Here is a 16802-nt window from a genome sequence, read left to right on the forward strand (position 1 = left end):
CAGAGAGACTGGATTAAAACAAAAGACCTTTTATTGTCTTCAACTGAAAAGTATGCTACAGAGGAACTACATATAGGTTTCATTCATATAAAAAAGAGAGCCCTTTATTTACACAAATATTCAAAGTCGCCAATGGTGTGTAACAAAAACTCTATTTTCTTTGTATTCCTTTGTTAGTTATTCCCACCTAGATGGAGCAAGCACTGGTCAGTAACACTCAGAAAAACATGTAAGAAGCTTTTGAGCAGGAAAAAAGAAGAAATATGTTCTAAAAGAAACCAAATCCTTACGGGCGCTTCACTGTAACAAACTCAGCAGAATACTTACAACTAGTCACTGACAAGAGGAACAGTTTTGGGTACAGGCTCAGCAGCCTAATCATTCTCAGCCTTTCTTCCCCATCTAAGTAAATATACCCTGGACATGCACAAACTCAACATGTATGAAAAAAGGTAGAAATTTATTTAAAAGTAATTGTGCTTTTATTTATAAAAAAATTTACAATCAGACACTGTCCTGCTGTGTTTCCAAAAGCATGGTTCTCTTAAAAATGACAAAAACTTAGCTTATTATTATTATCATTATTATTATTACTTTGTCTTTATATTAATAATATTAATTTTATGCTTAAGTTTAAAAACATACTGCTTTCCCATTCCCATCCCCTCCTTTTCTGTGGTACTAGATATATATAAAAAAGGCTTTCCAACAACCAAAGAATTTCAATTATAACTAATAATAATAATAATGATAATTAATTGTACACATTTCTGTGTGTGAAATATGGCTGGTTCTAAAACAAACTACCAATGTACAAAACCGTTCTCCCTCCCCTACCCTGGGCCACCCAAGAGATAGTCAGACTGTGGAATAACTTTATCCCAGAGGCTTTCTGAGAAAATAAAAATTAATAAAGCAACATACAACCCTTGAGATCATTGTCTTTGGTGTGGAGGACATTACTGACGGGCAGCCAGAGCTGCTCTGCTGAAAACACTGGGACACTTAAGGCTTGTTGTATGGACTGCTGCAGAAGCCTCTGTTGGGCCAAGGGTCACTGATGCTTTGGTACGACGACCAGCTCCTCACACCCCACCACCCCAGTGATGCCAGAGGATCCCCCCACACCCTCACTCTATATTCCTCCCCTCCCCCCCCCCCCCCCCCCCCATCACCCTGCCCGTAGCCCCTTCACCACCTCTGGGGCTTTACGCTCGCTTTCGTCTTCCTTCCAGATTTCGGAAGCTGGAGGGTCTCAGCTTCATCTCCGCAAACTGGATGGAATATTCGTGACCTTTCCAGTGGAACCAGTTAACACCCTGCAAAGACAAAGATGAAGTGTAGGAGGTCACACATTCACTTGTTGTCCTGTTGTCAGCCTTCACTGCTCTCGTTTCAGCTTGCAGGCTGTTTTCTAACTTGGGAACAGAGGCACAACAAAATAGAGGGGCTTTGGGAAGCACAGGGCTCTGGCCGCTAGCATGCACAACCTGTACAAACAAACCCACATGCTGTCCCCCAGAGCTGTCATTCTGCCTGGCTTTTGTGGCAGGAAGAACATTTTGTTTCACATGTTCAAAACTACAGTTGTTCCCTGCACACATGGGATATTCCCTTGGAAAATCATACAAAAACATCAATATTTCACCAGCTGACATTAAATTCTTGTTTTGTGAGCAACTGCCCATATCTTTCTCTATGATCCTTTGGTCTGGAGAGTGGGCTTGCTTGGTGCTGTGACGTCTGGCTAGCTGAAGCACCAGAGAGATCCATAACTGCAATTCCCTTTCTTCTAACGCATTATGGAAGCCTTCAAACACCAAGCTCACCTGACTGTGGCTGTTATCACCATATCTGCCCATCAGATTTACTCGGTGACAATTCTTGTACCAGAATGCACCCTTGTATGACAAAGCACAGTTGGTGATGGCAGAATCATTGTCCTTGTCAAAGGTGGAGAAGGACCTTCCGTTATGGTACGTCATGGAATCACCTGGATGGGGGAGGCAAAAGAAAGAGCAAAGTCAGTGGCTTGCCTAGTTTAGATTACATGGGAGTGACCATTCTGCAGAAAATGTACTGTGCCATGCACTGTCTATGCAGCCTGGTTGTGTATCTAAGTTTTTAAAGATTTACTTGTTTTACTACAGAAGGAAGTAGACAATTTTTGTTGTTGGAGGCAAGTCAAAATATTTTTCCAGGTGGTCTGTCATCCCCAACTTAAGTGGTTTTTTATGCAGCTCAATTTCTGCACTTCTTGCTGAAAGCTGGATTTTGGCCCTGTACAGAAGGCAGCGTGGACAAACCAAGTCCAAAGGGACCTTCACAAGGAGTGAGTCAAGACCAAAGCAGTCTTCACATTTAACTCATCCATGCAGTAAATCTACCCATCTTCATTAGCTGGAAACACAGACAGAGAGATGTCTGCCTACTGTTGACTTCCCACTCCCAGGGTCTGGGTGCCCATTTACAGATGGGTGCAATAGGAGCAGCCTTCAGTGTATGCGTGAAGCAGAGCTCACATTCATGCCTCAGGATCTGTGTTGCTTCATCCATTAATCTTAGGCCTGAATGCTTAGGAAGTGGAAGTAGTAGGATTGAATCCTACTAACTGTAGCAGCCACTAGTCCTCTGCATCAGTGTGTTTGCCTTAAATAGACATTAATTCTACTACTGCTGCATATCCTTTGTCTGTATCCCTATCAGCTGTGCATAAATTTCATGTGGTGGTCACAGGGCAGAGTCCATACACACACATCTCTCCGGTCTTTTTTATGCACCTTGCAGCATGAAAAGTATCTCCTTTTAAGACATCCCATGGAGCTGGATTTATCTCTTAATCCTCTGAAGCCCTGAAGAAGACTCAATAAAGGCTGCAGGGTTTGCCCCAGTATGATTACAGAAGGCAGATGATGTGTTCAGCAAAATTACAAATCATGTTATAGCAGGACTCTGCTGCATATTCCACTGACAAGAGATGAGGCTGTGCCAAGCTATTATTAGCTGTATAAATGACAGTCAAGCATTGGCCAAATGAGATATGTGGCTGTTTAATATACTTGTTTATATTCTGTCATAAGCATGCCATAAAACGTGGTACCTAAATGACTGGAGGATTTAAAACAGAAACATAAAATATATTGGTATGTTCATTATTTTCGACACTTGACATACAAGTGGTACCTGCTGTGATGATGATCTGCAACATTCACACACTGCTACCTTGAGCCAACCGGGAGGAAATTGCAAATCAGAAGGAAAAGAAATATTTCATCTCACCTGCTGTGCCACTGTACCCATCCACTTTTAGCCGGTATCTGCTCTTCACGTCTCCAACGCTGAACCTGTCGTAGACAGCATAAGCTGTCTCACCTTTGTCCCGCAGATCCACACGCAGCTCATACTGGCCCTGAGAAGTGATTTTGTGGAGGTTCTCCAGACCTGTGGAAATAAAAGAACAATCCGTTTGTCAGCCCATGTTTATTTGTCTACCATTGTGTTATCCCATAAAGGAGGTCATACTGGTCCGTATAGATACACCAGGGCATAAACACTGGTGAAGAAAGTGGGCTATGTCAGCTGTAGGGTAATGTTAGCACAAAACCAAATAGATAAAAACAGGCTGATCGAGAGACCTCTTCCCTTCAAATCACAGTAACAGGTAGTCCTTTGGGAAAAGTAATCGAAGTTGTGCTGTGTGATCATCACTGTCTTTCATTTACAACCAAATAAAATGTAGCGCATTCTTTGAAAATTTGTTTTTTACTTCTGTTTTCCCCACTTTGCTTTTGTTGCTGGGGATGTCCTAGGAGTACAGGAAGAAGAAGGTTGGCAGTTACTTCTCAGGTTACCTCCTGGCATCTTACAGACCACGAGTGAGCATTGGTTTGGTACATTTGGTGACCCAAGAAGCATGACATCTATGAACTGCAACTGGCTTGGACCTGGCAATTTCAATCTCCCTCACAGATGCTGTCCCCAGCCTCTTTCACACAAATTATGTTCCAATTTACAAATACTCTTGCCAACCAAATGGAGGCTTCAAAGTAGTTCCTAGTCTTTTGGGCTTTGTGTTTTCTTTTTAAAAAAAGACAAATTCTTGCCATTACCTATCCAGAATTCATCTTTAGGATCTCCAAAACCAGCCACATAAGTCTTCCAGTTCTTGTAGAAATCTTCTTTTCCATTTTGACGCCTCAGGAACACCTGCAAACACCACATGCAAGAAGTATTATCAACAGACTGCCTTTGACAGAAAGGGCACTAGCAATGTGGCTTTTACAAATGCAGAGGTTGGCATTGCTGTTCCCCTACCCTTACCACCCAAAGCAGCAATCTCAATGCAATTACTGACTTGTACCAAGTCTGTTGAATGCTCCTTCCTTTTTTTACGTCTCTAGTTTATCTACTGGGTTCCCAGGCTCGCCTGAGTGATGTGGCCTTTTAGTTGCTGCTCTCTGCTTTTTTAACAGCCCCTTGCAGTTCTGTATTTCTCATCCAAGCCTTTCTACATCCTCTAGTCTCCTAGCCACGCATTTCTCCAGCTCCTTCTTCCTTTCTGTGCCCTCGGTCCCTCTGACATGTTTAGATTTGAAGACATCAGTACAGAGAGCTGGCATTTTTATTGCCATTCATTTGTTGTCTGGGTGGGATGTGTTCCTTGTGCAATGGCCTGGGAAGCCCGGCCATCCACCACGCCATGCGGCTGCTGAACAAATGCTTTTTCTGGCCTGTGCTTTAACCTCCTTCACTGTCTCTCTCATTCAAATAGAGTCAGTATGCTGTCCTCTCACCTAATTAGCTATTTACAAGGTACGTATCTGATCTAAGATGGTCATTTCAGCAACCCCTATAGCCAGTGGAAAGAGATCAGTGCTCTTCCTAGGTGCTGAAACCACTGATGTGACCCATCCTTTGGAGACACCTCTTTCTCTTCCAACTACAGAAAGAGCTGGTAACCTTGTTCTAAGCACCTAGGTGTCCAACCTGAGATAGAATTCCCCAAATTTATAGACAAGTCAGCCCTACTCTGATAAGAGTGCTCCTCTAGAGCACTATGAGGGATGCCATAGATGAGCAGGGATGGGATCTGTTACCCCTGCTCTTAGCACAGGCAGATGCACATGAGGGTGGTGTGGGTCCTCTCCCTCTTACTCACAATCCATCCGCCCCCGTCCTCGCCCATGTCACAGAAGACTTGCAGAGGCTGAGCTTTGTCCCCGTTCAGGTAAACTGTGTAGAGCCCAGAGGTGGTTTCTCCATTCAGGAGAGCCTGGGAGCAGTCTTTTGGGTAAGGATAGAGAAGACCAGCTGCACACACACAAAAAAAGAGAAATAAGTCCTTAAGAAATCAGCAATTACAAGAAACTTGTTGAATACAGATGACTCATGAAAATCTGTTATGGGTCAATGGCACAGCCAGGTACAGAGCCCAGGAACAGGCTTGTAATTGCTATCCTACATAAAAAAGATCCACAGCAAACAGAAGATGATGTAAATTTTTCTTTTGAATATGCTTTTGTACGTCTGTCTAGACTTTTGGAAGCGCTGTGAATGCCAGATAACTACTCCCTGCTATGATGGGAGTTCATCCTCTAGCTAAATATTTAGATGGCATGAGCTGTATTTACAGCAACTTTTGCGTAAAACCAAATCCACCAATCTCTGATTATGTGACAGAAAAAGGGGGGGAAATACAAAGACAAGACTACAACCAAAAATAAATAAATTGGGAATATTTCGCTAGCAAGGACAATATTAAATATGTTATAAAACTAGGTTTTTAAAAAAACAAAGCAAACAATAACAGTTGAAACTACAGGGAAATGTTGTTAAGCATTTCTTTCTGATAACAAGCTAATAGCATCATTGCAGTCAGAACAAGTTCTAACCCCCCAAAAACCCCCCATTTTCTTTTTTTCTTTTTAAAGTCACTTAGGCCATTAATTTTTTCTTCCAATGGTCTAATTAAGTGATGTTCCAGGTGTGTCCACAGGAGAGTTTTATCTGTGGCTGCTCACAGAGTGGCTGTTGCTCCCCCTTTCCAGTGTGTTGCACATCCCTGCCTATGCCTCAGCTACAGAGAACTGGCATCAGCTTTGGGATTTGGAGAAAAGTGGCTGTCTGCAGGGAGCTACTTCAGTGTTTCCCTAAATAGCACACAGATATATGTTTAGAGTTAAGGCCAGGCTTAAGCATCTGCCTGAACAAGGCTGACACTGCATTTGTATGGGTGAAGGCATCCCATCCAGTCCCTCCTTATGGTCAATTTGCCAAAAATCACTTAAATACACCCATATTTAATTCTTCTCCTATTTCTGGTTGTAGATTGTCTCTTGTTAGTGGAGTTCACCGTGCTCTACACAAGGAGTGACTGTGAGCAGATTCAGGGCTATGTGACTTTTATTAGCACTTCTGTGAGTCCTTGGGCTGAAGTTGGTACAAGTGGCAGAAGGAAGAATGGAAATGGCTGAAGGTCCTACTGGGTCTGAAAAGCTGGAAATGGTGAAAAGTGAGACAAATGACAGGCAAGGTTTTGCAGTTAATACTGAAAAACGTTTGGTTTTGTTTTTTTTTTTAATGTCAGCTATGAAGTGACCTTCAGAGAACCCAATCTATTCTTGCATTTAGTTCACTAGAGAGCTGTCCTGTTAGAGCTGGAACAGACATGCTGTGTGGCTTTGCAAAAAAGAATCTCAGAAAGAGGAGAAAAAACCTGCCCAGAAAGTCATCTCCTTGGACCACTGAACTGATTTGTGTGTGTGTGTGGTTTGCTTCATTTCAACTTAAAACACTGATTTGTTTTAACAGCTTGCTATGCATCAATACAGAGGTAAATCAGGATGTCAGTTTGGATTTTAGAGAGTAATGTTCCTTTCAATTTTTTACATGGGAAAGGCAGGATGTTTCATAAGACAGAGGACTATAGAGGTGATGTGGATGAATATAAAGAAAAGAATTTCATCCTGCCAGTCTAGGGGAAGCAGATGGCACTGCAGCTCAGGGGGAACAGGGACTTTTGCATCAGCACTACAAGCAAATGAAGTGCATACTGAAAATTGGATTAAAAATCTTCTGTGAGGTCTGTGTCTACTTATTGCAGAGCTCAGCACTGTCCTGAGAGCAGTAACTTATATGTTATTTCAGCTGTGCATGTGCTCCAAGCTCCTTACTTGTCATGAAAATAGTCTGGATCATTTTGCTCTTCAGGGAGCTGTTCAGCGCCTGGAGTTTCACCGTGTACTGGGTAGATGGGCTTAGCTCTGTCAGGCTGTAGGAAGTTGTCTCACCGTTTAGGATGACTTCCTATGGGGAGGAGAGATAATACAGGGAAATCACTGTGAGAAAATCATAATAACTGGAACTGTTACATATTTCGATTTGTCACATTATTTTTTGTGGTAATTATTTATGGTATCTTTAACCATCTAAATTATTTAATACAAAACTTGTATTCCTCTAAGATTTTTATCAAGCTAACTTTCTTTAGAAGTTCAAGAAATGTTGTCTGGAAATGAATGTTTACCATGATAATGTATTAGCTGTGTGATTTAAAAGCAAGTCAGCATAAATGTTCACCTGCCTTGAACGTACACATTGTATAGAAGTTTCTGTGAAACTCATAAAAAAATGAGAAGAATCACCTTTTAGGACAAGGAAATATCATACTCCAGTCTTCAAAAGCCTGGCTTTCTATAACTTTAAAAGACTGAGTTTCAGTATGCTTAGGGAATTTGCCTTCTTGAAAATCAGAACCCTTTCTGATGTACCAGGCTGGGCATCCAAAATTATCTGCCATTTTTGCTGGGATTCACCTCATTCACATTTAGGCATCTAGTGTAATCTAGTTATGTAGGAACATAATAAAGTTATTGGAGAGCAAAAGGCACTTTTAAATGCATTTGTGTTCAAGCTAGCACTGAAACAGGTACTTAGTATTTTACCATGATTAACTTCAGGTGCATGATTGTGTTCTATTGCTGGACACTTCAGAGCATCTCTACTGCCCAGTGCTGAGGCACAGCCCTTCTGGTTTGGTGACAAGTACAGGTCTTATGAGGAGTGGCTGAGGGAACTGGGGTTGTTTAGCCTGGAGAAAAGGAGGCTGAGGGGAGATCTTATCACTCTCTACAACTCCCTGAAAGGAGGTTGTAGTGAGGTGGGTGTTGGTCTCTTCTCCCACGTAGTTAGTGATAGGATGAGAGGATATGGGCTCAAGCTGCACCAGGGGAGATCTAGATTGGATATTAGGAAAAATTTCTTCACAGAAAGGGTAGTCAAGCATTGGAACAGGCTGCCCAGAGAGGTGGTGGAGTCACCATCCCTGGAAGTGTTCAAAAAACAGGTAGACATGGCACTTTGGGACATGGTTTAGTGGGCATGGTGGTGTTAGGTTGATGGTTGGAATGATGATCATAGACGTCCTTTCCAATCTTAATGATTCCTAGTTTTTACTTTCATTAAAAACAATCCAGCCACCAAGCCAGGAAACATGAAATTGCTATTCTACCCTTAATTGGTTTAGTGGTGGACTTGGTAATGTTAGGTTAATAGTTGGACTGGATGATCTAAAGGTCTTTTCCAACCTAAATGATTTTATGATTCTAAGTGCTATACCTTGACTCTGCCATCAATGGACTCGTAGATCAGGAGATAACTAGTGACAGGACCACGTGGAGGCCTCCAAGTTATCACAGCTGTTTCTGACTGAACCTCAGTGGCACTTAAATCTCTTGGAGCATCCAGTCCTGAAGACGACAACAGAACAATTACAATCACATCTATATGGAATTTAGTACAAAGGCTATGTTATGGGCAGTGTATTAAAACAGACCAGGAAAGCAAACATTTTGTCCCCAGAAATTTGAAATTAAAAAATATTTCAACCTAAATTTTGTGATTAAAAAGTAATTTTCCCATTGGTAGTTTTAAAATAAAGGTATTTATTTTATCTATGATAAAATATTTTCTTGTCGCAGGCACTTTAGTTTATAAGCTGTTGTATTGAAATGTCTTTTGAAACAAGATTGTGCCTTTCATTATTTCACGCAAGAAGACAGATTGGTATTTACATATTCCCAGGAAGAACAACTTTGGTTCCAAAGATGCCTCTTTTGAATAGGAAAACTTTTCACACTTGGTCTGGCTACAGCTTCCCTTCTCCACTGTAATTATAACACTGAATTTCTATGGCTCAGCTCTTGGTTCTCTAGTTAATGTCCTGGGACAAGTCAAGTAACAGTCAAGAAAATGAGAAACATCCATGATTTCATTGATGCTCATGGGAAGCCATAGGTATGAAACCAACTAGATAGCTTCAGCATTTGGTACCCCACCATCAACCCCCAAAGAAGAGCTCCTGCTCCTGCTTTGTGTGAGAATCTGTAGAATTGGTGATAGAAAACCACCTTCTGGATCAGTCACACTAGCCTTCAACCAGAGTAAATTTGGTGCAAATACTATCAAAACTCAGGTTTCTAGTAAAAAAGGCACAATGTGCTGGGTGACTTTATGGTATTAGAGAAATGTAAGCCAGGTGGGAGTAGAAGAGATGGCAGGTCTCCCCGCAGTGAGGTGGGACATAGCACCTGTAGTAAACTGGGTGGAGAGGGTCTCACTCTTCTGTGTGTCCTTCACTGCATGGACACTCAGCGTATACTCAGTTGCAGGTCGAAGGCTCTTCAGGTCATACTCCACAGTGTTTCCTGATACTGTCTGAGTAACTTCTGGTTCTAAGAAGAAAACATGTAAGAGAACAGGTTCCGGCATTATTCAGACATGTTATGATGTACTCAACTCCATGCTCCACTCAGTGATATATATTTTTTTTTTTACTAGCTGAGAGCAAGCACAAAATAGTAAAAGCTCAGAGCCCATCTCTCTGCTTACACCTATGTTGAATCTGAATTAACACCAGAGTTCTTTATCTAAAAGTATTAGCACTCTCTAGTGTTCATACGAATTATAACACCACCTTTTCTTTTCAAGAATCAGTTACCTCTGTTCATGTCTGAACTGGGAATGCTGAACTAAAATGATCGTTTTTAAAATGATTCCAGGGAGGCATCTCCTTCAAATAACAGCCCCCTGCCATCCTCCTGGAGTCACATTGCTGCACCCATTTCTGAGCTTGTGTCAAGACCTGTAATGCTGTCAGCTGCCTGACCCATCACTAACTCTTCTTACCATACTCAGAAGCATAGGAGACAATGTAATTATCCACAGCAGCAATTGCTGGCTGCCAGGTTGCCAGAGCCTCAGAGTCTGTGATGTTCACCACTACGAGGCCTGACGGGCTGTCCAGAGCTGAAAGAAAAAGAATAACAGATTGAAGGAATTTGACAAACATTCTTGGCTCTGTTCAATGCTCTGTTGTAAATATATGATATAAAATGCATAAACACTGCTGCTTGGTGCAGCTTTTATGATCCCCTTTGGAATAGTGGAGCTCTGCAGAAAAGGCGTCAGTGCCTATAAAGGGACATCAAATGCCTCCACTGGAAAGGGAGGTCAATGTGTGAAAAGATTAAACACTGGGAACAGACATAATTAACTATGTTCTCAGATCAGTCTTGATATCATCAATCTTAATGGCTCTGTCAGAGCTGGCATATTTCTCTCAACACCCTCAAATCTGGACTGCTTTTTGGAGCAAACTCAGGAGACAGAGCTGGGAAAAATAACTAATGTGACGGCAACTGATAGCCACTGTGACCTTCCACTAGCTTGCCCTGCACGTTTAAAAATAAACCAATCGAACAGCCAGCCAACCATCCAAAATCCACCACATGTCCTGCCTTGCTTCCTCGTGGGACTGTATTTTGCACATAGTTTTATGCTCTTCCTGAACTGGGATAGATATCTGCCTCCAGTACATCTAGAATGGGCTATACATTTCATGTTATTATCCAATACTCATCATCTTGTTCCTTGCTTTAGTTCTCTGAATACTTGTTAGCCCCCCCAAAAAAGAATGAATGAATGAGACTGCAGGGTGGGGTCAGCAGAAGCATAGTGGACCCTCATTTCCTGCAGGGGTATTTAAAGCTGTATTGAAGAAAAAACAGGAGAGAGAATGTTTTTATGCTCAGAACACAGTCTGGAACCTGGGAGATGTGGAGTTTGAGTCCACAAAAGAAACTGGCTGAACTGCCTAGCTGAGTTGGCCCTAATTAAACTTGTGGTTTCTTTCTGATGTATTAGGACTGTAAATACATGAATTGTCTCTCTCTCACTGCAAGGTGGTTCAGCACTTAGCAAATGGGAGCCTGATCAAACCTACAAGTTCTACACCCATCTGAAGTACAAAGACACAAAGAGTGGGCAAAAGACTTCCTACAGTTTGTGCAGACAGCAAAAATGGGATCTCAGTGGGTCTTCAGCTCCAGTACCTGAGTGTCTCCTACAGCACAGACAATGCATTTGAAAACCTGCTATTTCCTCTTTATATATTACCTGTTTTCAGAGTGCCAGAGATGGGTTCACTTTCTTCAAAGCCTTTCACAGAGATGATACTAACACTGTAGTCTACACCTGGGACTAACTTTACCAACTTGGTCCTTGTCTTGCTTCCATCGACTGTAACAACATTTGGAGTACCTAGGATGAAGCCAAATGCCGAGGGATTAGTGACACAATACACCAGTAAATGCTTGAAGGATGTGTTTCAAGTTAAAGACATTATGACCAACATGGATGTACTTGTACAGGAGGAGGTGAATTTTCCCCAGTTAGTTACAATCACCAATGACAAAGAGCAGCCTCAGGAAAAAATATTGCTGCCATGATACCTAAATCTAAGACACTGGTTTGTATTCATTCCTAGTGGTATGCCAACAGTAAGAAAAATTTAACATTTCTGTTCAGAAAAATATAATTTTACAAACGATATGTAAGGTGAAAACACAGCACTCTCTACACTGGATTTCATACACCTGTGAGGACAGGACTTGCAGATTAGATCTGCTTAATTTCTGGTAAGGGCTGGAAGTTTCCCCTTCACGCATCTGATTTCAAATAAAGATACAGTATATATTATTTGAAGAGGTGCTGCATGTGTGAGTGAGGACTTAGGACATATATTTCTTTCAAATTCCCAGCTTATTCCAGGAAAGCACTTAGACAAGTGCCTAACTTTATGATTGTGGATTGCTCCTTTTCTTCTGTGGGATCACTATATATTTAAAGTTGCATGTGTGCTTACATACTATATTATCTAAAGGCCTATATTTTCATTATCGACTTGTCTTAGTGAATAGCATGTCTTTTATGGTCCTGACATCTGTAGTGTCTGCTCTTTAGCTGTTTCCTTTCAGAGATGTCCCTAAGTTATGCTAGAAATCTGTTCAAGTATAGGATATTTTTTAAGCTGAACACTAAAACAGAGATATAATGGATGGAATGAAACAACTTTGGGGAGTACTAAGAAAAATCACTGCCGTGGAAAACTATTGTAACCATGGATTATGATTGTTATTTCCAAGGGTCATCTTTTCAAATATGTTTAGCTCATAAAGTGCCTACAAAATAATGAAACAGTTTGGAAATAAATCCTTACTTAGGAGGCTCAGGTAGGGACAGAAATTTTTTTGAGTGTGGCCCTATTAGGGGTACAACCATTCCAGCATCTAGCTCTGAGCTCCCTTACAAGTCTTGTACATGGGATGTGGGACACTATGTTCAGACAGAGGTTGGCTACTGGGACCATGAATGCACACCCATGTTCCCAGTCAGCAGTTTGAAGAAAAAAGAGATGATTTGTGTAAGATCACCTGGGAGATGCTCTGACAGATGGATATCAGCACAACAAACCCTTTCTGCTCTCCCTTTTACCATCATCCATCCTGTCCCTCCTTGCAGTTACGCACCTCCTGTGACAGGGACATAGGAGATTCGGTAGCTCTCCACGCGGGTGCGAGGGGGTGTCCAGCTGACTGTAGCAGAGTTTTCCGTGATGTCAGAGAAAGAAATTCCCTTGGGAGATCCAACAACTGTCAGTGGAGAACAGAGAACAAACACACCACATAGAAAGAAAAGGTAAATCATTTGCTTATCAGTCCTTAATGCTGGAATACTGATTTGTCTTATCCCTCTATCCCAAGAGCTGATGCTATCAATATTCTGTCCTAAACAACACTAATGCAGGGAGTACCAGTTAACAGTTTTATTAGATACTGTCAGCAACAGTCTATTTGGTCTAAATTTCCTTTTTCAGTAACATTACAGTAGTACATAGCTTAAAAATACCCCAGACATGTATCTACATATCATGTACACATAAGTAACAGAGATTTGAGTGTTATAGAAAAGTACAGAGGAATACTTACAGGAATGCCATTCTATTACCGAGGAGTCATTGTATTTATAATTTTTTTCTACCCCAGTTTCACTTGGATTATTTTTTCACTTTCCATTGAGTCTCAGAGCCCTATCTGTGACACATAGCAACAGCAGCCCTTAGCAGTGGAGAGATCTATCTTCCTGAGCATAAAGTTTCTACAATAGGATGCCTAAAAAAAGACCTGGACTCAGTTGTGTGAGTTCATCAAGGGTCCATCCTCTCAAGCACTGACTGCCTGTAACTTCTGTTGGCTTCAAACTAGAAGCAATAAGATTTTTTTTCTTGGAATCTCTGAGACCATGATTTTTCTTACATACATTTAAGCAAATCTATCCAGAGGACACCCAAGTATGACTATCATGCGGAAGGCACTTGTGTTTCCACTGCAGCTCTTTGTCATACAACCCAGCCTTTTCCTGTATAAACCTGAGCACTACATTTGCCCATATAAATTAGATCAGTAAGCTGGGCAAACAAAGCCCAAGTTTTGCCAAAATGACCCAATCTTAAGCTACAAATCAACATGTATCTGAAAAATTCCGGTTTAACGCTTAAGTTACTGCAAAACAAGCATGGAAAGGGCTTCTGGAAGGACATGGTAAAGAGACCTGCCACTTCAAAGTTTAAGTTGAGCATCTTGCTTCCAATTTGCTTTTTTGACTGTAACCAAAACAACTCTGACATTTGTTAAAAAAATAAACAACCCACACAGAGTAGGCCATTAGCACAAAGAGGAGAGATACCAAACATCAGCCACACTGAGCGCGGTGGAGACAGGCTGAGGGCAGGGGAAGGGGGGCAAGAGGAGAAAAAAAGTGACTGTGCTTGAAATAGCTTGGAAAGAACGTGTCTGCAGGGAAGAAGTCAGAGGGCTGTTTGTTCCATGAGTCCCCAAAGCTCTAGCAGCAATGCACTAAATCAACTGAAAGGCAAGGAAAGAAAAACAACTGAGTCCTCAAGAGAAATGTAAATTATTTCTCTGGAGCTCACTAAACATGTTGCTTTTGTGGGGTTTGCTCACATGGAAAAGCCAAATAAGGAAAGAAAAGAATTAAAGATAATGAAGAAAGCAAGGTGGGGTTAGTAAAGCTACACGGCACACAAAATTGCTACTGATTGAGATACAGTCTGAAGGAAACAGAAGAGCATAAACAAAACCTAGGAAAGAGAGAGAAGTGAAAATCACATTGATTTTTTTTCATATTGTTGGTGCCCTTAGTGACTGGTCAAAAGTGCTAGCGATGACTTTGGAGACCAAAGAGATGGACCAGCACCTGTTTTTCATACACATGGGGAATTCCAGCCTTTCCCAAAAAATAAAGTACCCAATCCATCCCACATGGACTCTGCTGTGCACAATTCCATGGGCCTCATGCTTCTTTTCTGTACCAGGTGAACTGCATAAGAAAAAGTAGTAAGAAGAGCCTTGACTATGTGAGAGTTCCACATCCCCAACTACCCCAACTGCAGCTACTTTCCTGGGAGCAAACCTGGCAAAGAAAGTATAATGAACCATCAGAGCAAGCACCAGTCCTGGAATGAGTCCCAGAGATGTAAGAGAGTGGTACCTCTTAGCACAGGGAAATTAAAAAGGAGCAAATGAAACCATCTTCCTGAGCTACCTGAAAGCCAAAATTAAGCAGGCATAAAAAATGGCCAGCGTGCTTCTGTCTTGTCAGTCATAAAAAAACTCAGTTCACCTGTTGGGCAGACACAGGTAATTAGCATTATCTTCCAGCATCATTCCCCATTAGCTGTATGAAAGACAGAGAACTTTCCTGTGAGGTTGCCAAAGCACCCATGATACCTGAGTAGCTGCTGTTCTTTGGGGATTTTTTTGCTAAAAAATTGTTCTTTTATTGTTAACATACTATAGGAGTATGCTCACTGGCTTTCTTCTCTTAAGCAACAGGAACCATCAAGTTGCATTTATCACATATGAAGAGCATGTGAAGTGTTCTGTGATCCTCTCAGATGAAAAATGTTGTCACATTGTGGCAAAACACCATTAGAAGAAGAGGAAAGTAGCAGCATGAGACCCACACTTCCTACCAAGGCTATTACATGGCACATAGCCATGATGATGTCCCCCAGTGAGGCCTGAATTGCACTTTAACAGACATTATACAGATGTATTTCCAAAAGACACCAAGTGTCCCTCTGAGAGCAACAGTGGACAAACTCCCTTTTGCCAACTTGATTAGACACTGCAGATCTGTATGATGCTGCCTTGCACTACAGTGATTTTATAATTAATATTTTCTATCACAGAAAATTGCTGAGGATAAAATGACAGACAAATGCAGAGGGTAGGGAGAGTGGGTACCATCATCACCCCAAAGAGGATAACCTTTTAACAACGTTATCATCAGCAGTTCTGGGGGAAAACTATTGCTGTTCACTTGTACATATGAGTAAATAATGGAGGAAGAACTGCTTGGGTGTGGGAAGATACAACTTTATTGTCAATTCCCATGACCAGCAGTTTCACACAACATTCCTGGTGTGATGGGAGCAAGGGAGATCATATCAGCCTCCGGGCAAGTTACCAGCTGCAGGTCCAACACAAGCTACATGGAGAAAATGGCAAATGCCAGTCCTGCCCTACTCATCCTTTCCACATCCAAAGCCCATGGCTGTCACTAGATCAACTGCCTTGCTGTCTTCTTGTTAAAAGAGAAAGAAGGAAAGGAAACCAAGGCAGCAAAAGGTGAACGTTCATCTCCCTCCTTCCTCATGGTGGTTGGGTTGTTTGCTGTACAAAGATAAGAGGTCAGACCCTCAGAGAGGATTGCTTGGCAATGCTCAAACCAGACTTCCTCAGCTGCACCAGTTACACCAGTTGAGGACCTGATCCTTGAAGACTGCATTTGTGTATACAAGGGTACGTGCCCAGGTAGGGAAGAAGGGGGAAGCTGCGAGTGATAAATACAGAGAAGGATTTTCGGTCTAGATTATTTTCCTGCCTTCATTTCCATGGTAGTGTTTGGTTTAGGTTTGCTGGTCTGTTTGCTAGCTTTGTTCCAACTGTTATTTTACTATCTCCTCTACTAAAGCTAAAGACTTTCTAGCTAATTTAGTCCTTACTCACTTGTAACTTGTACACAGGCCAGAGTAAAGTAAGGCTGAATATAATCCTGTCTGATCTACCCCTTTCAGGCATAGAAATATTCCTTTCCAACCAGACTGGAAATGCTATAAATATACATATGTTTGTCTAACAATCAACTCCTAAAAAAGAAATTAGTTAGATGCCTTGGTGGCCCAACTACCCAATGTGGTACAACCTGCAGCCCGAATTATTTAGCAGGATTTTTGTGGCTCCAGCTCTATTATCAATTATACATGGGCTATTTACAACTGACAAACATCTTTCGGGCTGTTGGCTTCAGTAGATGATGTGCTAAATCTCCCCGAAAGAACCGAATAAGAATGTAGTCATGAGGCAAATAATAACTCTTAA

General features: G+C 41.6%; 1 protein-coding gene across 4 annotated transcripts in view; it reads right to left on the reverse strand.

The window, feature by feature from the left end:
- Positions 1-1208: 1208 nt before the first annotated feature.
- The window catches only part of TNC (tenascin C), a 47804-nt gene continuing 32210 nt past the window's right edge, over positions 1209-16802 (reverse strand). For all 4 annotated transcript variants that reach the window (XM_075715982.1, XM_075715981.1, XM_009486758.2 and 1 more), the window contains 11 exons: positions 12867-12989; positions 11455-11598; positions 10186-10305; positions 9588-9731; positions 8617-8747; positions 7173-7305; positions 5159-5310; positions 4110-4206; positions 3280-3441; positions 1830-1993; positions 1209-1319 (listed from right to left, as the gene is read on the reverse strand). In XM_075715982.1, the coding sequence (XP_075572097.1) occupies positions 1209-1319; positions 1830-1993; positions 3280-3441; positions 4110-4206; positions 5159-5310; positions 7173-7305; positions 8617-8747; positions 9588-9731; positions 10186-10305; positions 11455-11598; positions 12867-12989 (1481 nt within the window). The remainder of the gene's footprint in view (positions 1320-1829; positions 1994-3279; positions 3442-4109; positions 4207-5158; positions 5311-7172; positions 7306-8616; positions 8748-9587; positions 9732-10185; positions 10306-11454; positions 11599-12866; positions 12990-16802) is intronic.

This window comes from Pelecanus crispus, chromosome 9 (assembly GCF_030463565.1).
Source record: "Pelecanus crispus isolate bPelCri1 chromosome 9, bPelCri1.pri, whole genome shotgun sequence".
Classification (NCBI taxonomy): domain Eukaryota; kingdom Metazoa; phylum Chordata; class Aves; order Pelecaniformes; family Pelecanidae; genus Pelecanus; species Pelecanus crispus.